At 41.7% G+C, this 27,234-nt stretch overlaps 1 protein-coding gene across 5 annotated transcripts in view; it reads right to left on the reverse strand.

Moving 5' to 3' along the window:
- Positions 1-27,234, reverse strand: part of ELAVL4 (ELAV like RNA binding protein 4) — a 77,957-nt gene that overhangs the window by 29,743 nt on the left and 20,980 nt on the right. For all 5 annotated transcript variants that reach the window (XM_054038584.1, XM_054038581.1, XM_054038580.1 and 2 more), the window contains exon 2: positions 22,864-23,104. In XM_054038584.1, the coding sequence (XP_053894559.1) occupies positions 22,864-23,104 (241 nt within the window). The remainder of the gene's footprint in view (positions 1-22,863; positions 23,105-27,234) is intronic.

Here is a 27,234-nt window from a genome sequence, read left to right on the forward strand (position 1 = left end):
CAAGGAAATCCTGCATACCGAACTTTTTCACTCTAAAGTTTCATACATTCCCCCCGCCCCCCCCCCAAAAAGGCTGGGGGGGACGACAATCTACCCTGAGGAAGATAACAGTGAGTTCTGCAGGATTCTGGTCCTGAAGGTCAATTAAGTAGCATCAGCCTTTACTTTGGTATCAGCTGATGGAAGAACACCTCAGTAGACATTTCATCGCGTGCAAGATCTTACATTAAACCATCCCTCACCAAACTTTCGTACAAGTATTTACTTATGGTTCATTGATTAGATGGCCTCCATGAGTGGTTATACCTACAGAAAGAGGAGGAAGCCTACTGACTCTCTGATAATCTTAAGTGTCCCCTTCTTGCCAGACACAGTCTACAAAGAGCTGACCATATTCTTATTAGGAATAATCTTTGGAAGCAAGAACACTTCCTGTTCAGTCCACTTGTCCTCTATATTCTTGCTCTTAAAACGTGCCAATTTTCACATTAACTTGATACGTCATCTGTCTTTACATCCCTTTCACAGAAGGGCAGAGGAAGCTGCTGTCATCCAAGGAATCTGTACTGAAAGAAGGGTATGGTAACACAATGCTATCAAGTTCAGAAAATTAAGGTAAGCCCCTCATTGCCATAAGCCAATATAATCGGAGTGTGAAGGTCACTACTTGTCTTGTACCAGGTGTAGCTTTCTAACACAGTGTCTAATTACCCTGCAGGCTATTTAAAATAGACGTGAACTGCTTCAGAGTAAACAGAACTTTGTTTAGGGAAGCTGCTGCTTGTTCAAGAATGGAGAGAAAGCCTGTTTCTACTACAGTCTAGCTGTCACATCTGCTAGAAATTTAGCAAGCGTTTTCAGGGTCATTCTCAAAAGGGGGAGAGAGATAAACTGTGAATGGTTTGGTCCTTGACAAAGAAACAAAGGTATTTTTGAGGGGCGCAGAATGGTATCTCCTGAAAGAATACAGGTCATAGGAAATAGTCCAGTACTACTGATGCAATAACTATGCTCCACTTTGAAAGTGACTTATAAGTGTTCACGTATCTCAGAAGTTACAGAAGGCAGGTTGGGCCCAAGCAGAGTAAATCCCAACCAACCTTCTCTGAAATAGAGAACTCCTATGGTTTATAGAGAGACAATGCCAGAGCCACCTCTTAATATGCAGGTTCTTACAAGATGCAGTAGTGCTCTAAACCACGGGAACAGCAAGTTGTTGCTAAATAAGTTGCAAGGACCCTTCCAGTGTCCAAAGAAATGCTGAACCCTTTCTCCTGCAGGCTGTGGTACAGCTACAATTTGAGAGCGCTGCTTATTGCTGCTTAAAATGGAGATGCCAGTTACAAAAATCTTAAGCTAGAAAGGGGGGTGTTATAGGTCAGGGATACCTGGGATTCCCAAGTAAAACAAGGATGCTGTTCCCCACTCTCCCCTCCCCCAAAAGTCACTAATTGTCTGGGAACATGATAAAATCAGGAAAACCAAACTTAAGAGGAAGCTCATAAGTTTCATGAGCTAAGACTGCATCTAGCTGGAAGCTTCAGTAAGGCACCAATGTTTGAAACACAAACACACGGACATAAAATACTGCTCAGAAAGGATGGTATCCCTCAGAAAATTCTTCCCTAAAGGCATTGAAGTCCTGCAATCAGAATGGCAAAGGTTGCACTCTCCCATAGGAAATCTCACAGAAAGTGAATTTCTAGCACTACCTAAACTCTAGTAATGCCAGAGGGAATCCGATAAAAGCTCATCTGTGCAGGAGAAGCAGCTGGGTGGGGGCGACTCGTTCAAAACTGTGAATCGAACTCTCAAAGGAACTAAGGACCATCACAAACCTCAAGACCTCGCCTTCCAAGTGCAAGGTACGCTCCTTCTCTAATATCATGCACAAATTGCTGTGTGTTTAAAAACAAAACCCTACCAAACAAAAGACACTACACATCCCAACTGTCCCCCCACAGTACATATTTTAGTCCAATTGTTTAATGCACTGCTGAAAAGTGCTCAGATAGTATGATGATGAGGGAGGTAAAAGAAGCTGTACAAAAATAGACAGAAAAAGAAAGACAGACCAGATAGTAAAAAGACTTGTTCAAAAACTCAAAAGATATCCTATAATCCTACGTGAAACAAATGTTTAAGACTCACCAGGTCAAAACCACCTCATGAGTTTTAGAGCCTCTAGTCTGCAGGGAATAACTAGGCCTAGAATACGGTGGCCCTAGACGAAGAGCTAAAAGAAAAAGACCATCCATTCAGAGCTGCTCTAGGCTATAAAACCCGGTTTTCACAAACTACAGCAGGGAGATTACAATAACATTTGCTTTGTCCGCCTTCATATTTTTGACACAATGTTTTAATGTATGATAATAGCTTTTAGCGGCTTGAATGGCAGAAATGTTGGGCCCTGGAAGCACCCAGTGAATTCAAATGGAAGTTGATTATACTCCGTGCCTCTGAAACTCAGGCCATAGCTTTATACTGCACAAGGCTTTTCATCCTGAAGTATCAAACAACACCTATGAAATGAAGCAAACTAACATACAAAATGGGCCTGACATTCAAAAACACTCACTGCTGAACAGTTTTGGAAATCTCACCCAGTACGTATAGGTAGAACACAACTGAAACAGGGGCACCGGAATGGGGGTGTGTGGAGAGTAGCAAGGGGGGGGCGGGGTCTCAGTGGGAAGACATTGTGTGGGAGCAGGGCCTCAGGGAGAAGGGGCAGCGCTGGAGGTGGGGTCACAGTTTGGGCACCAGTGGCCCCCCAACTTTTAGGGACCTTCTGCAGCTCCTGAACTGAAATACAAACAACTTCGAGAATGAAGTGCACAGTGACCAAGATACAGCACAACCATGCAAAAGAGGAAATGAAGACCAGGAATGTCCAAATGGAAGTGCAAGGGAAGATTACTCCAGTTGGACTTTGACCAGGACACCAATTACAACATCCCTACTTTTGCAGAAAGCGTCCCATGGTCTTTTAATGACCTCAGGTATTTGGGATTTCTATTTTACATCTCATCTGAAATAAGTATGGCGCTGTAAGAACGGAGGTGACTGTGTGTGATCACTGCACCAATTAAGACTTGGAATATTCTGAATGCAGAGCTCAAAGAAGAGACATATCGGTTGGAAGCAGTTGCAGCCATGTTGGTTGGAGACTGAATCTATTTCTAGGGTACGTATAGGCTCCCACTATCTTAGTGCCGCTCAATTTCTGGTGCATTAATCCTTAGAAACACGTCTGTGAGATAGAGAAGTACTATAATCCCCATTTCACAGATGGAGAACTGAGCCCTGGTCTACACTGGGAGGTGGTGGTGGGGAATCGATCTAAGTTACGCAACTTCAGCTATGTGAATAACGTAGCTGAAGTCGATGTACTTAGATTGACTTACCATGGTGTCTTCACCACGGTGGGTCGACTGCTGCCACTCCCCCGTCGACTCTGCTTGCGCCTTTCACGGCGCTGGAGTACAGGAGTCGACGGGAGAGGGCTCGGGGATTGATTTATCACGTCTAGACTAGACACGATAAATCGAGCCCCGCTGGATCGATCACTGCCCGCTGATCCAGCGGGTAGTGTAGACATACCCCAAAGACAAAGAGATTCTGTGACTTGCCCAAAGTCTGGGAACCGAACTCACATCTTTCAAGTGTCAGGCCAACACCCAAACCATTGGGCCAACCCTCCTCTGCTTGAGAATGAAGTTGGGTTAATTCAGTTAAGCTATTTTGGTTTTCAGTTTTTCGCTGACAAGCTGACGTTTTCAATGGGGGGAAAAAACACCTTTTTCTGACCAGTTGTAATATGAGGTCAGTGTGTTTGATTTACACTACTGCCTCCTTACATCTCACTGGCAGGTAAAAGGACTTTAAAAGTGGGTGTAAAATTTCCCTTTTACCCTGCCAAAGCAGTATAAATGAGCATCTAGCCCACTGTAGTTAAATTAAAAGACACAACTGACAGATTGAATTTTGGAAGTCTTAACCTTTAAATTCCCAAAGATCTGAGTCAATAATTAAAATCTATGATACATTAAAAACCCCTCACATGAGGTGGTTATATATGGGCTACAAAAGGACTATACTTATGAGAGAATTTGGAGTCCATTTCTTGAGCAAATAGATGGATCCCCCTTCCCCCCCCCCGTGCACTTTGTATTTAGTTCTCTCTACCTCCCCTCTCTTTCTTTTCCTCCCTATCTCCCTGTAAGAAGTATGGAGTCCTGTGGACTGGTGGATTTTGTGTTCTGGAAAGAACAGTTTTTCCAAGAACAGAATTGAGCTACAGCTGTCCACAAAAATCCAATGACCTGGAGTAATGCACAATTGGGACAGAAATCCCCATGAGTTATTACTTCTGTCCACAGCAGTGAATCCGACACAGAAGAAAAGCCAAAGAGTCACAAATTAGTAATGTAGGTAGAAATAAAATAAGATTCAGCACGGAAAGAGGAAAACTAATACATTGGGGAAAAATACTCATTCTCTCTCCTCTCTCTCTCTCTCACACACACACACACGGAGATAAAATGGGAAGCAATGATGCTAAGAGACCTATAATGTGGGCAAAGCACAAATCAAATTACACGTGTTTGCAACATGAAGTAGCTGCCCTCCTACTCTCCACCTCAAAGGGGGCTGCATAAACAAATGCCTCACATCCTAGAGGAAGGAGGTGACAGCTCCCTCTCTCTACAGCTTTGGCCCAGCTAGACTTAGAATAGTGCACTAATTTTGGGACATGAGAAAAATACTGACAAACTGGAGGCAGATTTCAGAAAACAGCAATGGATCTGACCGGGAACTTGAGAATGACTTATGAGGCAAGACAAAAAGCTAAATATTTAAGTATTAAAATACACTGTAGATGTGTTAAGCGATGACTAAAAGGAGGCATAACAGCCTGCAAATATTTGAAGTGTGTAAAACCAAGGAGGGAGAGGAATCATTAGTGAGATATCTGTAGCTGTAACTGCAGGAAACGGGATGAAATTAAGAAAGGCGAAAAAAATAATAGGCTAAATTTCAAGAGAGAAACTTCCAGACAGCAATAACTGTTAGGCTATGGAACAGTCTCCGAAGGGAAGTGGTGCAAGCTTCATCACGGGGGACACTGCTTCCTCCGGATACCTAAAACTCAACACTGAATGTGGAATTCATCAAACAACTCTAGCTTGTTAAGGTGAAACGCAACTGAATCCTCAGTTGTGAGCACATCACTGTACCAATCAAGATGGAATGAAAACTGGAGGCAGCACACAGAAGCAGATTTGATTCTGAACTTTCATCGGCCATATCTTGCTCAAGTAACTAATAAGATTAGTGTATATAATTTACAGATGCGTGGACTGCACTGTACATAGGGTAAATTTTTCCAAGTCTTCTAAAACAAGAAGTGACTTGCAGCACTTGGGAGCCCAAATCCCATTTGCTAATGGGACTTAGGGCTTGTCTACATGGTGGGGTAATGCTTACTATGGGGGTGTGATTTCAAAAGAGCACTAACAGGTTCCTCATAAATTGGTCTGCATGGACTCTGCAGGTGTACACTGCATATTCCCTACTGCGCTTTTAATACAGTGCTGTTGAAACAGTACTACATTAAAGCGCACTAGGGAACCTTTAGTGTGCATCAGCAGGGTCTACATGGGCCGATCAATGCACAACATGTTTATGCTCTTCAGAAATCACTCCCCCCACAATGGTAAGCATTACCACCATGTTAATAAGACTTTAGACTCCTACGTCACGTCAGGCTTTCTTGACAATTTTATCCAGAGTCAACGTTTACAAAAACCCAACTATTCTAGTGATTAAATTATGTGTGCACTATTTTATTCAAGAGAAAAGGCGGCATAGGGGTAACTAAACCAGGTGAGTGATACAAGTTCAGTCATTATAGATGTCCCTAATGACTGATCAAGGGATTGTATTGGCAGGGCTCAGCAGAAACACTGTCTTGATAAAACATTCTGCCTGGTCTACAGAAGAGGTATTTTTGCTGGAAGGCCAGGAATGCATTCTGTCACGCAAGGAGAACAGGTAAGTAGAAGAATCACCAGAAGAGAGGTAGCCACCTCAAAGCAGGAGGTATTTTATGTTGTCGTGGTGGCAGTGACACTTGCGTTCAGAAGCACATAAAAGTTTTGGAAAAAGAAGAATATACTCTTTTACAAAGACAGGATTGCCATACAGTATATAACAAAATATTCTAGTAACCATGTCTAAAATCTGCTTGGCTGCTAATTAAAAAACCTAGTGCTTCTGTCATTAAATTATTGCATTCAGCTATATTTATGCAATGCTCCCTGTACCCAAACATCCTGCGTCAAACAACAACGGAAACGAGAAAAAGAAAAACAATCCAACACTGAGAAATTTCAGAGTAATTCTGAGCAATGACTCAGAATACCTATTCTGTTTCACAAACAGTCCACTAATTAAACTCTCTTATGAGCTCTATTAACGAGTTTTTCCAATGCACAGAGGAAAAATAATTTATTATAGACCGGAATACAAAATTTAATATTAACAACATGATCTGTATCTGCAGTATTTTAATCTGATCAACCTAAACATAAATACAAGCTGTACACTGACATCTAAGAAGGTTCATCTGTAGTAGCTAGATTTATGTAGATTACTTTACACAGCATCTGGCAAGACACTGAAAGGTGATGCTGACTTTATCATATGTGCGTATTCCAAAATAAGTTTATCTATAAAATCTCACCATCCATAAAAGGGTAGACTACAATGAGCCTTAATTTACAAATACAGTGTCCTGTCTAAGCTTTAAAAACAGCAGTACTTTTACAATCTTCATGAACTGTGAAAGAAAAGGGACTACTGTGGTGCTTCAGGTATTTACAATACTCTTTAATACACGGGTTCTCAGGACAAATTTTTTGGTGGCCTCAGAGTGTGGCCACCAACTCTTGCTGGTGGCTCCTCTCACACTTTTTCCTAAAAACTTAATTCGCTTTAGGAAAAACAAATAAATACGCACATATGCCTGTTTAAATCATTGTAATTTATTTATCAGTAGCTGGTAAGTCTGTTGTGAAAAGTAATATTAATAAGCATACAAATATGCTTTTCACAGCAGACTTACTCAGCCCTGTCAAGCATGGGGACATATTAAGCTGTGGATGGGGGGAGGGGAGGGAAAGAGAGGGTCGGGGGAGGCAGTGGGGGCTAGGGGCAATGGAGTAGGAGGGGGGCTGGAGCCCAAAGCCCTAGAGCCTGCCGCCCCGCTGTCCTGTCACCTCAGGGCTGCTGAAGCCCAAAGCTTGAACTCCACCATCCCCGGGAAGGTGGGGAATTCACCAGCTGCCTGGTCCTCCAACATTGTACCCGCCCCAGGTGTCTCCAAAGGGGGAGCAGGCTCAAACCACTGCTGGTGGCCCCAGCAACCAACACCAAGGCGGTGCATCCAGGAGTAACAGGAAGGGGCCGCTACTTTGCCAGCCTCCTCCCCCCGCCAATAACAGCCCAGGAGGCCGTGGCCGCAAGCAAAGCCCCTGGTGGCTCCATGTGGCCATGGTGGCCACGTTTGAGAAACATTGCAACATACTGTGTAATGGAAGAAAAAGGAAACATGCTAAAGCAGGGAAACGTTGCCAGCTCATTGTCCACGTGTACTAAAACTAACTAGGGTCTATCACTGAAATTTATGGATAATTTCAGTGGAAAGTCAACCACTTCTCATTAATTCTACCTCTGTCTAACATGCAGGATTCAAAGTGATACTTTCAGCAAGTTTATTAAAAACCTCTTCAAAGAAGAAACTCTACTTAAGAACAGCAGCAACAACAAAATTCCCATCTCATTCTCCTTAGACTCGGAATGACAGATTTGTTACATTCAACTGTGCTCATTTGCTACAGGTACCACATTTGGGTATTCAATTGAAGACATACCCAATGGCCAGCACTGTTCCCTTTCACAAGGTTAACTTAAAAAAGTTATCCTGTTTAATTTGTGTTTTATTTTCCTACTTTGGGCCCCAATTCAGCAAGGTACTTACACAGCATTATGATTCCAATCGACCAGGAAGCAAAAAGGCAAACGATCTGTGAGTCAAGCCCTATATAGAAAGGTTCCAGTCTGCCCAATTCTTTTTAGAAAGAGAGGATGCAGGGATAGAAAGAAGTTTAAAAAGGTAGAAATATGGGGAAAAGTGACACAAGGATAAACAGAAGTGAGGAGGCAGGTGCATGCAGAATTGGAGAAGAAAGGGCTACGAATAAAAGAATTACCAGGGAATAATTTTCCCTTGGCGTATGTCCCTCTTCTTCCATTGTGCCAATAGGGACAGTGAGGATAGCCAAAAGATGTAACAAATTGTACCCTGAGGAGGGCTTGCCTTGCTTACAACCCCAGGATATCGTCAGCTCCAGCTGATGGCACTTTATACATGTGTGGAGACAACACAGACACTTTCTATGCCTGGGAAGTAGGTGCATCAGCCCTCTCAACCTAGGAAACTGTGACCCCTCCAGTAGAGTGACAACTGACCAGCTGGGGTTCTGGCTCTTGGTTTGCTTGTAGGAGAGTAGAATGCAGCCCTTCAGCCATCCGTTTTCGTGGCAACCTCAAAACAGACAAACTGGCAAACTTTTCCAAACTCTTGTGACCACACACGTTTGAATGCCTGTAATAATGAGAGCACTCAATTCTATCCCCCCATCTGGTGGATGTTTCATGGCTGAAACCATCACCTGAGGAGACAGTAGTTTGAAAGGGACTTCCAGGGGGTCAAATGGGAGACCCAGGAGCATTAACAAAAAATAAATAAATCAGTGACTGATCCCAGTAAAGGTGAAGTCTTTTTCAGTACTTGTTCAAACCAGGATGCACTTGTGAAGGAGCAGGGATACCCATGTCTGACTAAGAAGATGGTCTGAAACGTGAGTACGATAATGTGCTCTCTCTCTCTGATCCTGTGACGATAAAATCTCCTGGGCTGAAATGGATCCCAAGAGACTGGCATCTGTGGCTAGAGAAACCGGGAAATGGTGGGGAAGTAAAGAGACACCCACTGTGATGGGGCTAAGTGGGAGCACTAGGTAATCGGGGGGACAGGCTGTTGGTGAGAGAGAAAGGTCCACACAGGTAACATATGTGGTGGTATCTGGGCAAAAGGGAGGCACATCGGGGCTTAAGGTTGAGAGAGGTTCAGAGAATCAGATCCACAATGGCTGCGAAGTAGCCTAAAAGATCAATCATCTCTGTCTGGCGCGAAGGAGGGAGCTAGGACTTGAGACAGAATCCAATAGAGACTGAAGCCTGTTCGGGGCCATTCGGGAATCCAAGCTTATTTAAAGGTGCAGAAGGGTCTAAGAGAGAAGCGGATTGGACTTGTCCTGAATGATTATGAAACCATGGGATGCCAGGTATCGCAGTACCCTGTTCCGTGATCATTCTACCACGGGAGCACAGAGCACCTGAATCAGGATGTCACTGAGATAGGGATGCTTGTGCTTCCATCAGAGCAACCAAGATCTTCTGGTGGTGATCACAGAGGGTGAAGCAGAGAAAGCGCCAGTGGACTGGGTGGTTGGAATCATAGAAGGTAGGCATGACAAAATTCAAATGAGCAAAGGAAGTCACACTTCTAGAGAGTGAAGAAAATGGACCCAGGTGGTTAGAGATGTGCAGGTTTAGGAGATGGAGGTAAGAGACGGGGCAGAAGTGCCTCCTCTTCACAGGCTCGTACACAAGGAAATAACAGGATTAAAATCTAACCCTTCTTTATCTAGACAGAGAAAGAGGGCAAATACTTTCCTTGTCCAGAAAGTCCAGAGTTTCACAGCACGGGGCTTAGGTTTCTGACATTTCCCAGCACCAAAGAGTTGGAAGAAAGCATTTAGACCTGGGAAGATGTCAATGCAGTGACAGTGGAACTGTCTCTTGCATAGGCATCCTGAGAGGAACCTTGTCGAAGTGCTGAAGCCAGTCTCTCTTTGTAGGAGAAGATGGAAATTGGGCTGGCTTGATCTGGTCAGGCTCAAATAGAGTAATGCTGTCATTCTTGAAGAGAAGAAAATTTGAGGGATGGGGGCATCAGGGGGCCCATTCCGAAGAGACAGGCTATTTGCAGGCGCTTGGGCTGCCAAAAAATCTGTGGGGCACAGAGAGGAGAACTGGGGATATATATACTACCACAGGCAACAGATCCCAGCTCCCTGATGGTCTCTCAAGCTGGTAACTCCCAGAGGCCCAGACAGAAGAAAGTCTGGTAGTGCTTCCCATGACTGTAGAGAAAGCGTGTCAGCGCTTCAGGGAGATGTGTGGAGGAGAGGCGGCTGTGGTGTTGGCAGGAAGGAAAATTGCGTGGGAAGTGGGAGCATTTCAGTATCAGCCATGCTGATTTTGCGCCGCTGGTTTGTGCAAGCTGCTTGAGATAAGCACCAGGGACAGAGGCAGGGGTGCAGTTAAGCTGAGCCAGTTGCTGGGATGGATGGAGGATAGGAGGTCTTTAGCATGGCAGACAGTGCCCCCACTGCAGCAAGGGGAGGATGAATGCTGGGCAGTGTAGCCTTGGAGGCTCCAAAGGTGCCAGATTTCTTGGTGCGCTGTCTATTGCTGCCCCTCCCGCATGAACCCAAGTCTCATTTGGAAGCAGGGGACTCAAAAGAGAGACTTGAGCTCCACTGCTTTCCTGGGAATCTTTTCTGTCCCTTTCCCTCTCTCTGTCCTTATCTTTCTATCTTCAGCTCTGGGCCTAGAAGGGAAGAAAAGAAGAAGGGTTAGGGAGAGGAAAAAATTAGGCATGGAAGGCCATGCAAAGGAAAAAAAACACAGGAAAGAAGATGGCAGACTGGGGTCATGATAGATTCTTTGCCTTCTTGTTTCCTGATAGGTGGCGCCACATAATTCTGCATGTCCGATTTGTAGGATGAAAAAGCGGGCCATAAGACGCAGATTTATTTCATTCAGTAGAAACACCGGAAAACCCCTTAAAAGTAACATTAGACCTGGGAAGCATGATTTCAGAGGCACAGGTCTGTACTTAAGTTGTTGACCTACACTATTATTGCCAATCTTTACTAATTAGAGATGATGGGCAGGTGGGGTTATTTACTCAAAACAAACAGTTATTACATAAAGAATAAGGTACACAAGCATTATAGGTATTTAACACACTTCAAAACAATCTCAGTTTGAACCTGGCAAAATTAATTAGGACGGTCTTTCACAGCACAAGTGTCAGGCTTTCCTATTTCCCCCCCACACTTGCCCCACATCTCTTTTCAAATTTAAAGCCATGGCTTTTTTCCTACAGTCAACAAATCAAAATTCTTTTGTTCGCCTGTGTAGAATATGCATAAGACTACTGCAGTGAGGCGATAAAGAAAATGATGGATGCAAATGTGACCGTTTTTCCTCTGCATTCAGAAGAGACATCAAGCCATACCAAATACGTTTTAGAAATTCAGCACTATGATGCTGATTACTATTTTCCCCCCTCAAAGCTAATGAATACACTTCAGATACTTAACACAAATGTTTATTTAGATAATCAATATTTGGAGATTTTCTTGGATATGCAGCAGTGAGACTAGGTTTATCTTTGCTCAAGGACAGAATGCACTTGGGGAAATACAGATATAAAAGGGAAATAAATAGGGCACCAAATTAAGAACAACATATCTGAAAAATAAGGTTGCTAGTATCATTCAGTATCACATATTTAGAGGTTTAAAAAATAATGCTGTTTTTAGATATAATGGATAATCCAAATTGTATCTCCACTATTAATATGTTAAATATTTTTTGTAACATTTTAATATTTTGACATACTACTACAGCATTTCTGACTCAGGCATTACTCCCAGAACCAAGATGTTTTAGAACAAAAATCAGAGCATGTTCTGTACTCCATTTGATCCACTGTAATAATTTTCCTTGTTCAGTCCGAACAGATAATGTTTTATACTTCAAACCTAGCCTTTTGTCCATCTGGGCACATCTGAGTTTTAGCTGAAGTGTGCCTGCACTCTTTTTCATCATCATTTCATTCACTGCATTTCAACTGCTGACACAAAAACATAAAACTAACATTTAGAGAAATAGCCATAGCAACAAGACTAACCTACCAGTCACCTCATCAAAATTGAGCTAATTCACTTAATTCAGGATTTGTTTCCGGATAAACGGACTCTGGCAGAGAAGTCACTCTGCTGTCTGCAATAATGAAGTTCTTCTATTTCAAAAAATATTAATTAACCCAGAGTCCTGTGTTTTCAACAAAGCCACATACAGAAAAATTAAATGTTACATTTTTCAACAGAATTGTAATCTGGTCTATTTGGGAGGAACTAAATCTGACCTTTAAAAAACAAAAACAAAAAACCCAACCAAACCATCATTCTAGGATTGTTAGCTAATTATGTAATCTCTTCCCTGGTGGTGGCACAAAGTTTCTTCTCTTTTGAAAGACCACTAGGTTTTAGCGATATTGTAATCTATACTGAGGCGCACTGGAACATAGCCATTGCCATATTGAATCAGATTAGTGGTCTGTCCAATCCAGTATCCTGTCTCTAAATAGGGGCCAGAATTGGGCGGCTCCAGGCACCAGCGCAGCAAGCGCATGCCTGGGGCAGCAAGCTGCGGGGGGCGGCAGTCAGGCAGCCTTTGGCAGCGTTTCTGCGGGAAGTCTGCCGGTCCCGCGGCTTCGGCGACAATTTGGCGGCGGGTACGCCGAAGGCGTGGGACCAGCGGACCTCCAGCAGCCATGCCACCAAATCCACATTACCGGTGGACCTCCTGCAGTGCGCTACCGAAAGCCGCCTGACTGCCGTGCTTGGGGCGGCAAAATACATAGAGCTGCCCCTAGCCAGAATCAGATGCTTCCGAAAAAGGTGGGGAAAAAACCAAACCCAAACCCATAGTGGATGAAGATGGAATAACCTTAATGGAGTTTCCTTCGTAAATCCTGTCAGTAGCTGGCTTATGCCATGAAGCACGAGAGTTTATATCCTTTCTAAACAATTTTTAAAATCTCATCTAATGTAATCCCTATGTAATATAATCCCGTTTACCTAATGTACTTAAAATAGGTCATATACTGCTGGAACTGGTAATCTCAAAAGGGAAGACTTTTTTTAAATGTAACCACTGTTTTAGCAATACAAAGTCTGGAAAAAGAGTTTATATGCAAATTAGGGTTTCAGCTGTTTCAGATCAGATAAATATAACTGATTGTGAAGCACAGTACTGAATTATCTGCATTTAGCTCATGTATCTTTTTTCTTCCAGGATTAAACATTTGAGACAGTCTTTTTTCCAAGTGTTCTAGAGAAAATTTAAATAAAGGGCCCAAGACTACAAGCTCTGTGCTTGCATAACTTTTAGTCAATGTTACTCCTGGGAGAATTCTGTGCCAAAAAATTAAAAATTCTGCATATTTTGTCAAAGTAACACAAAACATGCTGGTTTCAATTATTTTGGCAAGTTTTTTCAAAATACCTCTCAGCAAGTATGTCTAACAATGCAGGCAACAAAAGAGATTCCCCCAGGAGTAAAATTAAAGAAACCCTTATGACAACCCAGTTCCTTTTCTGTTATGCTTTTGTCAAGCACCTCAGTCTGGGTGTGTCACAAATGCCAGTTGGGCACATCTTTGGGGGAAAAGTCTGCCCCTCGGGTCTTTTAGTCAATTCTTGTGTTTTCACACCGCACCCCATAGGGTTACCATATTTCAAGTTCCCAAATAGAGGACACTGCTGGGGGAAGGGAAAGTATAAGTTTTTTGGGGGGGGGAGAGAGGGAGTATACTAGAAGGGTATGTTTGCACTGGGAGGAGGTATTTGGGGGATCTTGAGGGGGCTGCATGGGGCTCCCACGGCTCAAACACCTGCAACCCCTGCCCTGCAGAACCCCGACGCAGGCTTTGCGCTGCAAAGCTTTGTTACTGTAACACCGGGCAGAGACCACCAGTATCTGCTGATAGTGTGTGTGTTGGGGCGGGGGGGGGGGAAGGGGTTTGGTAGTCACAATTTAAAGGTTCATCTGCCCCCAGAAAAGTTCATGTCATGTCCTCCACTGCCCCAAGTCTTCCCTCCCGGAAAGCAATGGCCCCTCCCTGCAGCTCACAGCTGTTGCTCCTGCCTCTCCCCACAGGGCATAGCTCATCAGCTCCAGTAGCTGCTGCTCACAGAGGAGATCTGGCCACACCATGTAACCGAGCAGGGCTGGCAAACCCGGGAACTGCAGGCGCACTTCGAGCTGGGGAGACAGGCTCTGCAGCACCAATTTTGCAGGAAAAAAATGTAATTCTGCGCAGAACATTAATTCTACGTAAATTCTGTATTGTGCAGTAGCGCAGAATTCTTCCAGGAGTAAAGTATTCCACCTGCAGCTCCTGGAATCAGACCCCAAATAAACAGGGGCAGGAGGAAACACACCAGATTCAGATATCAATAATTGTACAATCTCTTTCCCCATGAATAAAGAGAAATATCTTTCTCCACGATAAAGAAGCATATTTTTACCATTCTATATAAATATGTCTAAATAACTTAACTCAGTGCTTTTGCCACAAAAATCAAGGCTTCAGTATAAAAATACTAAATTTTCCATTAATAAAACAAAAAATTCCCATTACCTCTTTCTAGCAATATTATTCTAAGTACAGGATTCACCATGCTATTGTTTTCTATCTGCATGCTCTCTATTACCTAAAAGATCTTTCCTGTCATAACTTTAAATACCATTTTTGGTACTGCTTTATAGGCTTTACATTTTGCGGTGTGATGTTTTGTTACCTTCTTCAGAAAGTTCCCTGTTCTCCAGATGCATATTGTGACCACTTGCCGACCTACTCTACCATTCACCAAACCCTCCAAGTAAGTTACTTAAAGTTTGAACATCCCCAGCTGCAGGTGGGCAGGGTGAAACTGGAAGAAGAATGTTTACTAGGAAATGACCTAGTGGAGTCTCCTTATTATCACCTGCTTGTTATAGCTCAGAAACTTCTCCCCTGCAGAAGAATCACTATTATGTAACACTTCTAGATCTGGTTTTCTTCCTTTCTACTTCCCAGACTCTCTGTTGCAATTTAACGCCAGCTAAAGGCTTCTGCTCGTGTGGCATCAGGACTCCTGATGAAGACCCCAGCTAGGGCTTTCAGAAGTGTTTAGTGATTCCGGGTGCTCAAACTGAAAAACTCTGAAGGGGCCCAAATTTCGGAAAGTGTCAAACAGCCCATCTATTAAAAAACAGGCCTTATTAAGACATCACCAGTTGAACACCAAAAAATTGAAGCATCCAAAACTACTAGTCAATAAATAAACCACACTTTAAATAAATAAACCGCCACTTCAACCACACACTACATTCCTCTTATGTTTGCTGGTGAGTCACTAGCAAAACAGATGGCCAGGAAAAAGAAATAGTCACACCTGCTTGTCTATGGAGGGATCACCTCAATAGCGCCAGCCTCCTCTTCCCCTTGCCTTAAAAGCTTTTTAATGCATGCTTTATTATCAGGTTACTCACTGTTTTAGTGTCGGGGTTCTCAAACTGGGGGCCGGGACCCTTCAGGGGATTGCGAGGTTATTACATGGGGGGGTCATGAGCTGTCAGCCTCCACCCCAAACCCCACTTTGCATCCAGCATTTATAAATGGTATTAAATATATTAAAAAGTGTTTTTAATTTATAAGGGGGGGTCGCACTCAGAGGCTTGCAATGTGAAAGGGGTCACCAGTACAAAAAAGTGTGAGAACTACTGTTTTAGTGCCTATGGGAAAAGACCTGGAAGGCAGCACCATTGCTTGCAACAAAGCTTAATCCTGCACCCTACAATGGTACAGTACACACAATGCACAATTGGAAATTGCTTACACACAATGCACAATTGGAAATTGCTTCCAATTTCCTCATGTAGATAAACTTTGGGGCAATTTGATCAGAGCCTTTTGCTTCTTTCCTCCCCTCCGTGTCATGGAAGGAGAGACAAGGAGAGGGGAGATTTTAAGGCCCATAATTTCTAGCTAGGATAGTAGAAGATACACCCAATAAACAGACTAACCATATGCAGATTAGAGCCTACTTCAGTGCTTTCGCTCAATGGCTGGCACATTCTTTCTTTTCACTTGAACTATCAAGAGGTTAGTGGTTGAGACTCTTCCTGAACTGAAATCTTACAGCAACACTAGACAGATCCTAGTCTCTACCTCTGGTGCATATTAATAATCTAACATCAAATGACATGGGGCAACCTTTATGCTTCATTCACAGAGTTGGGTACAAATTTAAAAAATTGGCAGTGGGGTGGGGTGGGGATGAACTTCCTGCACTGGAATATTCCTGATTGGACATCTGATTTCAAGATATAAACCAGGACTATTAACACTCTGTCATATGCTGCATGTTTTACACACAGCAATCCTGTGACACACATTTACTCCGTAATATGTCTGGATCATTATGAGATTTTACCAAAACAAAGCCTACACCTTGAAAATCACTTTTGATATTTCTCTACAGATTAACAACAAATAAATCTATAAACCAGAAATATAGTTTATCAAAAAAAGAAAAGAAAAAAAAAACTGCCTTGGCCCAAAATTTAGCTTCAGATTTGGCATTGCAGGGGGAAGCCTATTGTACATGTATAGAAGATTCTGAACAGGTGTTTGGGTTTTTTCCCCCTCAAATAACAAGCATTATGTGAGTCACCAGTAATAATCAATTTGGGTTGCCTCAGATTTTTCTTAGGGATGCTACATGGTTTGAAGAAAGGTCCAATCTATGTTAGTATCTGGACCTAGACTGGTTAACACTGACCCTTCAAAATCCCCTTTCAAATTCAAGGCCTGCTCCTGTTCCATTTAAGTCAATGAGAGCTTTGCCACTGACTTCATTTGGAGACAGATCAAATAAAAATATGAACCTACAATTTGATGCAATTTAGCCTAATTTTTAAGCACTGAGTTCCAAAGTCATTTAAAGCAGTACCTTTCCCCTGAAAGGCCATCTCCTTTCATATACTTGTCTCTCTTTTTTCCCTTCTTTCTTTATCCTCCCACACCCTAAGGTGCATGCATATGGTATCCACGAGTTTCCATAGTTTATTTTGGTCTGATGCTCATTTGGTACAGGCTTCTGAGTGTCATGTTGATAGATTTAGCTTCTTTATCTATTGTGCTACATAACGTTTCTGTAGGTCACCCTCATTTTCTCTTTCCAGTTGGTGTTCATTTTCTCTTTCATGGAAGTCACATTGATGGCATCCTTCTACTGTGTCCTAAATATGTTTATCATTGTCTTTTTTCTGTGTTTGATGGTTTAAACTGGTGTGCTCCACTCTGTTTTTCTGATGTTGCAATAAACTGTTTCCAATAGACTAAAAATCTTCTGCTGACATTCACTGTGGAATGAGTTGATTTTATCAATTGCTGTTGTGTATTTCCATGAGTCTGCTCTACAAAGCAGGACAGTCACGATGCCTGCGTTAAATGTTTGTACTTTTGAATCAGTGCAGATCATGCTATTTTTCCAAATCTTTTCAAGTTTATGAAAGTTGTTTGCTGCTTTTGATATTTGTTGCTTACCATCTAGTATGGTGTCACTATCATAGCACATCTTGGTCCCCAGATGAGTACAATGACTTACTTCTTCCAGTGTTTCTCCATCTACCCCGATGGTTGCTTTTGGAACGTTGATAGCCATATAGTTCGTCCTTCCCCTCTTGATGAGCAAACTAATTTGTTTTGCTATGTCTATCAAAAGCTGGGTCTTTTCTTCCATTAAGCAATGTGTTGAACTGAGCAGAATAATGTCATCAGCAAAAACCAAGTAATCCAATTTCCCGTTATCATATGTCCATAAAATTCCTTTGTTGCCTTCTGTGGTTATTTTCCTCATGATGCAGTCAATGGCCAGTGCAAACAACAGTGGAGACATAATACACCCTTGCTTTACCCCAGTTGTCACTGCAAATCATTGGCTGATGTTATCTCTGACCGCACATTCAGCATCATAGAAGTCTTTGAGGATTCTAGTTATTTTTGTTGGTATTCCATAATATACCCTTATTTTCCATAGACTGTCACTAGCCTTCTGGAAAGCTATACAATTTATTAAAAGAGTTGTTTGCCACTCTGCACACTGTTCTATTTATAACAGCAACAGTATTGGCTACACAATCTGAATGGTCTAAAATCTGCTTGTGTTCCCCTCTAAGTTGGCAATCTATTTCATATATTGCTGTTCCAAAACGTTTGTGCTATTTAGTTTCCTCACTTAAGTCCCTTCTTTTTCATTTTTGGAGAGCAGCTGATTAAACCTGAACAACTGGATTGTTGGACGAAATATGCTGTAGCTATGAAATGGTTCAGCAGGGACCAGTTTCACTGTTAATTTAAAATGCTAGAATTAATTAGGTAGTGCAAATGAAGAATTTAATAAGCACACTTTATAACCACAAGTTCTGCTTTTATTAAAACTCCCTGCCAAATGATGGCAAATATCTTTGGTCTTTCTGTTTTTCCTTGTCTCGTTTCCTTACATTCTCTGCAACTAAAATACATTTTTCAGCTGAACTTCTCCCCCATAATTAAAATGTATGCCTGAGTTTTATCTCCACTTTCAAATCATTAGCATCTTTTTAAAAAGCTACTGTATATCCTACCTGTTCAGAAAAGCTACCAAACAAAACTGAAGTTCACAATTTTGGTTTTGAATACCAAATTAAAGGCTGTCTTGGAACCTGTCATTCCTGTTCAATTGAGTTCAGCATACTACCAAATTAGCATTTTTTTCAGTAATAAAGGCGTATGCTTGTTTAAACATGTGTCTTTCCTAAGCAAGTGGTAACATCATGAATTCGTTTTCTTAAAAATCTTACGACTGATCCAGAAGACCTGTATGAAGACTGAACAGATTATGATTATTATTGTTGTTCATATACAGTAACTTTAATCCCTATTAAAATAATGGCGTAACAGTCTTGAATATAAATTCTCAAGGGGATCTTGTATGTTTAACAGACATTGTTTAGCTCTGAACTCCTTGTAAAAATATTTTGGGAGTCTAAATATTATCTTATTAAAGTCTGTGCATTTCCTTAACAAGGTGGGGGAACACTAGATCTTTTGTCCAGTTAAATGGTCAGCCTCCTATTTGAGATTTTTCTAATATGATTTTGCCAGTCTAACAATTTTAGATCACATTTGAAATATGCCCTTTTATTTTTCTGAATGCACTTGTTTAAAAATCCCTTAACCGCAACTTTAATTCAAATTTTGCTTTTATTTTATAATCGACATTTTATTTTACCAGCAAGGAGAAAGAGATTTATTGTACGGTATATGAAAGAGGTCCATATTCTTCACAGAAACTATGCCAGTTTTTGTTAAAATGACTCACTTATCAGTCCCTACTTTCTATAGTACACCTTGTATATATTTTTATGTTATTCATTCGCTGACAAAAAAAAGAACTATTCACCACAAAAGATGGATTTTCTGAACAAAAATATGCAAAAATCCACAAGCAGATTGAACATAAACTGTTTCAGAGCTTTGGTTAAGTCCACAAGCATGTCAAGAGAATTTACTGTGCACTGTAGTTAATTTTATTCTGCAGTACATCTTCAAAAAATTATGCTGCCTGATGTTAATAATAAAATAAAACAGATAATCATTGAAAAGGCAGACATTCTGACAAGCTCTCACTCCTACAAAGAACACTCACAGAACAAAGTTGAAAGATATTTCAGCCTTGATTTTTATTCACTCGCATTTCACTACTCAATACATGGGCCAAGGGTTGATCAAACTTGTTAACTGGGTCTGTAGTATGAGTCTGATCTTGTCTTTTTATTTGTTTATGCTCATCTTGATGAAAATGACAACAGTGTGTGTTGGTGAGCCTCTTGGGGGGGGGAGGGGGGGGCACACTTCTTATCTAGCACTGTGTACCATGACCAGAGGCCAACACCCGTAGCTTAAACATAGTTTGAGGAGTCTTATTTTTGAATTTATTTAACATTCTAATCCCTGGTACTCCCCAGGCTTCAAGGTTAAGGGGCCTGGAAAAAATGTGACTGAAGTAGGTGGAGGAAAAGAGTGGACTGGTCTTTCAGTCTTCTCGCTGGACACAGGGAGAGAAAACCAGTAGCTAAAACTGCATGTCAGGTCCCCCACCATTCTATTTGCTCTGAGGACTTTCTGATGTAGGGGAACCAGGTTTAGATGTGGTGGCAGTTGTTTCCATTGCATGGTGAATTCAAGATGAAGGGAAAATAAAAACTCAGAAGAAACCATCATGGCTTTCTATCAGCATAATCAAAGTGAACAAGGTAATTCTGAAAATAATTGAGTCTCAAAGAACCAAGTCCATTCCCCAAACTTCAAATCACTGGGACTCTGGAATGGAGAGAAATTATCTGGTATAAAGATTTGAAAGGTGCCTAAGTTATCTGAGATCCTAAGTTCCATTTTCACACTTAGAAGCCAACTGAATTCCATGAGGCTTTGGCACCTAAGTGCATAAATCAGTCTGGAGAATGGGACGGAGGCAGTAAATCACTTAGGCGCTTTTGAAAATTTTACTCCAATCTAATTTTTGGAAAACTGGTTGTCCACAAATCCTTTCACAAAGAATGATCCAATTTATATTGAAAGAAAATTTCTAGGGGGACAACTACCCAGAAACATATCCAAAGCTAGTACACGCACGCTCTTACAGCATCTACTATTGAGACAGAATCCTTGAGGCAGCATGAAACCAAGAGGAAACAGTACACACAGGAAAGAAAGTAAAGACTAAGACAACATCCAGGGTTCTCATCCCACCAAAGAAATAACAGATGGCATTTTTCTATCCATCTAAACTCAGGATTACATTTAGGGAAAAACATCACTAATTTTGAGATGTGTAGAAAACTAAAAATATGCTGGTAGCTACTGAAAAATGGGATTTTTCATGATCAAAATCCAGACTGGAAGCATGAGTCTCTAGTGGCACTTGATTTAAAAGTTGCACTTCTTTGTCTACTCACATCTAACACACTTTAAGTTACTTGTAATTTTAGTTCCTTAGATTAGAAAGAAAAAACACAACAGTTTTGTAACTAATTGACAGCTGTGCTAGCAAATATCCAGGGAAATATATTCTAGTAGTGTTAGGTTGCTGTACCTTGCACGCAGCTCTGCTCTTAAGAAAAACACTTGGAATATTCCACAATCTAAATCAAGCCCAAGCAAAGGCAACTCACTGCCGTTTTTTTAATCCTCTTCCTCGCACTCATGAAGCTGTCTCCCAATCAGGACGTACTGAGGTAGATACATAACGACCAATGTGCAAGAGAGAGCTCTGATTAACTATATTTTTGAGAATGCGATTTGCTCCAGGGCTACTGCCATTTATTATGTGCCTCAGTGTTAAATTTGAGCTTTGTTATACAGCAAAAAGGAAATAAAAGGAATCATTTCACATTTAAAAGCACTAAGGATCGTACTAACACTGTCGGGGCAAAGGCTATGTGAGTGCTAGAGCAAAACTATTTGTCTATATCCTCATTCTCAAGATAATTCTCTCTTCTCAAAATGAATACTCTGGTTTTACATCCCACTTTCTACCCACAGACCTCTATGTGTATGTTCTATGGGGGGAAAACCCATCTCTTTTGGGAACCCTTCCTTTTCCAAGACTGTCAAACCCTTTGCTATAGTTAAGGAAATGTGGTAAGAGCATCTGTAGTTTCTTAGGGGCAGATCCTGCGCTGGTTTACTTAGAACATGTATAGGTGTGGAGCTAGCTCATGCCTGGCTGCAGTACGCAACACAGCAGAAACGGAGTTCAGAAACTTGCAAATGGCTGAATATCACTCACACAGACCCTTGCATAACCAATACCCTGCTATGAGTAGGGCATGAGGGAACATGATGTTCCATATAGTACGGAGTCTGGCAGTGACTGCAATTTTCACATATATATGCTACATCATGAACTATGATACTGGTGATGCACCAAACAGCAGCAGAAACATCAGCCACTCCCCCTTTAGAGTGGGAGTAATAAGTCCACATAGCCTTCACAAGCAGCCATAAAAGCTGATGGTTCATCCCACTGCTTTTTTTAATATAGGAGGTGTTCCAGTGTATGACTATGGCTGCAATTCTGCAGCAAAGATGGAGAGCAGAGCAGGTATTTCCTTACCTGTTCATGCCTCCCCTATGGGTGGACATGCGCATTTCTTTTCTCTTTGATACAGATCTAGACTATAATGAGGGGTTTATTTCTGAAACTTCTGCAGATAATCCTATCAACAGATTTTACTCCATGAGAAAAAGGGCTATGACAGGGTAAGAGTATCGGAGAACAAAGCTATAAACAAGGCCCAATAATCCAAAAACACAGCACAAGATTTGGACTACCCTTTTTAAAATTAGGGAAAAATAAATAAAGATGAAGGAGGACTGGGGAAGTAAATGGCATCAAATGAGCTGTGAACCTGTACAAAAGGCGCCTCCCAATTATGTTTTATAAATACATTATGAATTTTTCAGAAATCCTAGTTATTCTTTTTCTAGCTCTTTATGTGGCTTGGAACACAACTGGCTTCTCCTGCAATTTGTATATATACAGTAGACACCACTGAAGATTGAAGGTTTACCACCTGCAGGAAGTTTACTGGGGTATTGGCAATATTTCCCATTCTGGGAATATGCAGTAAAGGTAATTATTGTGGTGTCTACTGTATGCACTTAGGCACAACTCAACAGATCTATGACTGTTTTAAAGACACCAAAGTTGTGTTGCCCAAAGGATTACGTAAAGTAGAAGAGCGTATCTAAGCCAACATCAAAAATATTTAAGAGCATACCTGTAATTTTGTCTCTCACAAGTTTGCAGGATTCTATTTCACCAATGCTCCCAAAGAGACTCCTGAATTCCTCCTGTGTCATATTCTGGGGTAAATAGTTGACTATGAGGTTCGTTTTGCTGTCATCTGTGGCAGCCCCTGTCTGCATGGGGGAAGGACAGTTTCTACTGTTGCTGGAGGGTCCATTGGTCGTATTCGATGTAGGGCCATTCGACACCTGAGGCTCCATGGTGCTAATTATCTAAATAAAAATAAATAAAAAAAAAACTGCCTGAAGTTTCACATACAATTGCTATTTTTAAAGATACTTACACATCAATGAGTAGGCAGCTTTCATGGCCAATTCAGACACTTTAACAAAAAACAACAACAACAACAAAAAAGACATGGGCTTGATTCCTCTGTTATTGTTGTAAAGTAGGTCATGCTAGTCTTTGGCTGTGAGCATATACTAAGAAGCAGTGGAAAAAACCTCCCTTTTTTGGTTAATGCAAAGCTAATTTCTGTTTTCATCACACAACCATTTTCATAAATGTATATTTAAGCATGAATTTAATTATAATTTAAGGTAATAATCATGATTAAAATTACAGTTCAATTAAAGCAGAAGAGGTAAATATAGAGGTCTATATTGAAAAAGTAAAATATATTGCCTATTTAATAACTGTATCACAAAGTGCAATGACACCAAATTAAGTGGGAGCATTTAATCTGCAAACAGTTGTTGTTTGGATCACCTTCGAGTAATAACCCTGTGACCACACAAGACACACTTTTTATTGGCTCCAATGATTACTTGTATTCTCCGGTAATATTTTTCCCTAGTGGACTAACTCCTCTTTACAGCATCAGGCCCTGAACCTGCAAACTTCATGGATGTGAGTACTCTAGTGTTTGCTGTAATGGCAAAGGGCCTTTTGGATTCTACCACAGCCATTACTTTCAAATGGCTCACAGGGTAGGAATACAGATAAAAATCAAAACACCTCTCCATCTTGAAATTTAAGGCCACAAAAACAGATTCAAATGGTCTTTTTTTAGTTACAAAGTAAGAGTCCAGTCTTGCAAACACTGATGCATCTGAGCTGCCAGCGGGACTAAACACACAACTGAAGTGTATGTATGCATTTGCAGGGTCAAGGTCTAATAATGCAAGAGCTTTTCATCTGGAAGCTCCATTAACATCAGTATAATTGCACCAGTGCAATCCCGGGTATTGATGAGGAAAGCCAGGATTTGCACTGGTGGACACTACCTTAATCGGGATAAAAATCTACCAGTGTAAACTGTGCCTTTCTCTGTGTACTCAAGGGGTTGCACTGGTGCAGCTAAACAGATGGCTGTAATCGTGGAAAATCTCCAGTGTAGACTAGGGTTACCATACGTCCGGATTTTCCCGGACATGTCCGGCTTTTGGGGGCTCAAATCCCCGTCCGGGGGGAAATCCCCAAAAGCCGGGCATGTCCGGGAAAATCGGGAGGGCTGGGTGGTGCTCGGCCGGGGCCGGCGGTGCGGGGCCGGGGGCATGGTGCCGGGCCGGGAACCAGGGGCGCAGTGCAGGGCCGGGCGCGGGGCCGGACGGGGAGCTGGGGGCGCGGTGCAGGGCCGGGCGCGGGGCCGGACGGGGAGCTGGGGGCGCGGTGCCGGGCCGGGGTCCGGGCTGGGAGCCGGGTCGGCCGGGCCGGCGGGGAGCCGGGTCGGCGGGGAGCCGGGCCGGGGGTGTGCCGGGCCGCCGGGGGCCGGCAGTGCTGGGCGGGCCGGGGGTGGTGGGCCGGGGCCGGCACCCCAGGGCCCGAGCCGACCCAGGCTGGAGCCGCCGGGGGGGCTAGCCTGGGCTGCGCCTCCTCCCCCCCACACCCCCCTTACCTGCTTCAGGCTTCCCGCGAATCAAATGTTCGCGGGAAGCAGGGGAGGGGGCGGAGACTTTGGGGAGGGGGCGGGGTTGGGGAGGGGGTATGGGCGGGGCTGGGGGCGGGGCCGGGGGCCGTGGAGTGTCCTCCATTTGGAGGTACAGAATATGGTAACCCTAGTGTAGACAAGGTCTCTGTTTCTGAAAGACAGCGTCAGATATTCAGTGATATAAAGTACTATCAAGCAGGAGAGACTCCCACTAACACAGGGCAAGGAAATGTAAAGATAAAGGAAAAATCCAAGAGAGACTTAGAGTAATGAGATACCATACAGTTTGAACCCTGTGTCGATCTGATCCTATAATTACAATAATTACCCAAGACTTAATTTTGGTTTCTTTCTTTAAAGTCAGTAAAGTACATATTGTGACAAGATAGATTTAATAATTCCCTACAAAACTTTGGAGGGGGAAAAAAAAGTATTCTAAACTAGACTGATACCAGGCGAATTAATGTTTTCTACTTGATTTAAATTAAGGAAGCACTAGAAATAGCCAAACCAAAATGATTGTGAATTTTTGTGTTTCAGTATTGCTTCTGATATCTCACCTCTGAAATATCCCCTTTGTTTATAATTGGACATAAACAGTTTTGAATGGCTATTTTTAAAGTATTTGGCACAACAAGTAACAGCAACTTTGTTTAACAGTTTTCAACGAATGAAGACCTTTCACTATGGCTAACAAAAAAGCACGGCAAATATATGAAATAGAACTATTTGGAAAGTAAAATCAGAGCACGTAGGTAGGTGATGGCTTCATAACAATGGCAACTTCTTAAAAACATCAACAGATTCCAGTCAGAACCGTCACTGCCAAATCAAGTGACCGGAAACTGCCTAAATCTTTAGTTAACCACACTGAACATTCCCCCATCCCTTGTTCTGGACATTTACAAACAATCAAGTATGTTCCCTACTTTAATCTAGATGATATCTATTTCAGATGCATATTCACCTATACATGCCATTAAAGGATTTAGAGTAAAGAGAATATGTGGTACTCCGTTCCATTTCTGTACCTCTCTAACCTTAAATCCAATACTTATTCCAGTCCCAGTAAGCTTTGCTGGTAGTCTACTGTAGAGGTGGTTATCTCTCGCTCTGGTGAACAAATGTATTCTGGGAGTTACAGCTCAATTGAGCATAATTCTTTCATCTATGTTGTATGAACATAACTGCATCAAATTGATTTAAAAAACACAATCTCGGTTCGTACTTTCTACTGAGGTCCTGAGCTCTGCAGCATCAGGTCCAATGTTAGCATTTTAACTCAGTTTTAAACATCCACAAATATTAGTGAAGTAGTCATCCTCTTCTGATAAAATATGTCTATTTTACATACCCGTTTTAGTGAACGTCTATCATTTCTGCATTTTCACTGGTTAATTTCTACACTGTGCATTCTAATAGGGGTTATAATAGATCTGTGCTGTTACAAAAGTTTATACCAACCACAAAATTCAAAACCCAATATTTTACCCAATGAATAATTGAAAATTAATAAGATAAATTTAGAGACTGGAAATTCTGAGTAGGTATGGTTAACGAAAGCACTTTATGGATATATAAACCACTGCAATAGATTTAATTAAAAAAATAGGCTGAAATGTCAGATAAATTGTTTTAAGGCTTGATCCTGCACTACTGAAGTTAAAGGGAATCCTACCATTGATCTGAATGAGAACAGGATCATGCTCTCAGAGCAATGCATTGAGAAGTAAAGGCTGACATTCTTTTATTAGTAACAGAAGCAGGAGGCATGCTAGTTACCCTTGTTAAACATGTACCCCTTGATCTTTGATTTTAAAATCCATAAAGGATGATAAAATTCAATACTAGCTATTCTAGTGGTTACAAGTGATGCAAAGTGTTATAGTCTTTAAAATTTTATCTTCAACACCAAGCAAAATGTATGGCTCACCTTTAAGATTTTTAAAATTACAATATACGATGTTTTCCTCACTGCTAGTATCTCAGCATTCATTACTGTGGCATCTTAGGGCCAGATTCTCTTCTCACTTACTCTGGTTCAACTCCATTAACCTTCAAAGAAATGTCTCCTCATTTTCATCAATGTAAAGGAAAATCAGGCCCAAGATTTGCTTTCTACTGAATTACTGTGTGAGTTTCTAAAAGTAACTTCGTCTTCTTATTCTCTACATGAGAGAACAAGAAGGAAAAAAAAAAACCTGATGGGAACTCAAAATATATTACCAGAAACATTCATAACAAACATCTGAGGCACTGATTTTTCATTAAATAATTTAAGACTTTCCTTCGTGTAGAAGAGATTTCTGAGGATTTATGTATAAAAGCAGTTATGTATCAGAGAAAGCACTCCAAGTTCTTATCAGCATGAAGGGATAATGTTTACTTAGGCTATATTCTCTGACAATCCACTTTTAAAAATTTAAATTATTTATGACAACAAAAATAACAGTCCTAATACTCCTTTTCAGA

The sequence above is a fragment of the Malaclemys terrapin genome, chromosome 8 (assembly GCF_027887155.1).
Source record: "Malaclemys terrapin pileata isolate rMalTer1 chromosome 8, rMalTer1.hap1, whole genome shotgun sequence".
NCBI classification, from domain to species: Eukaryota; Metazoa; Chordata; order Testudines; family Emydidae; genus Malaclemys; species Malaclemys terrapin.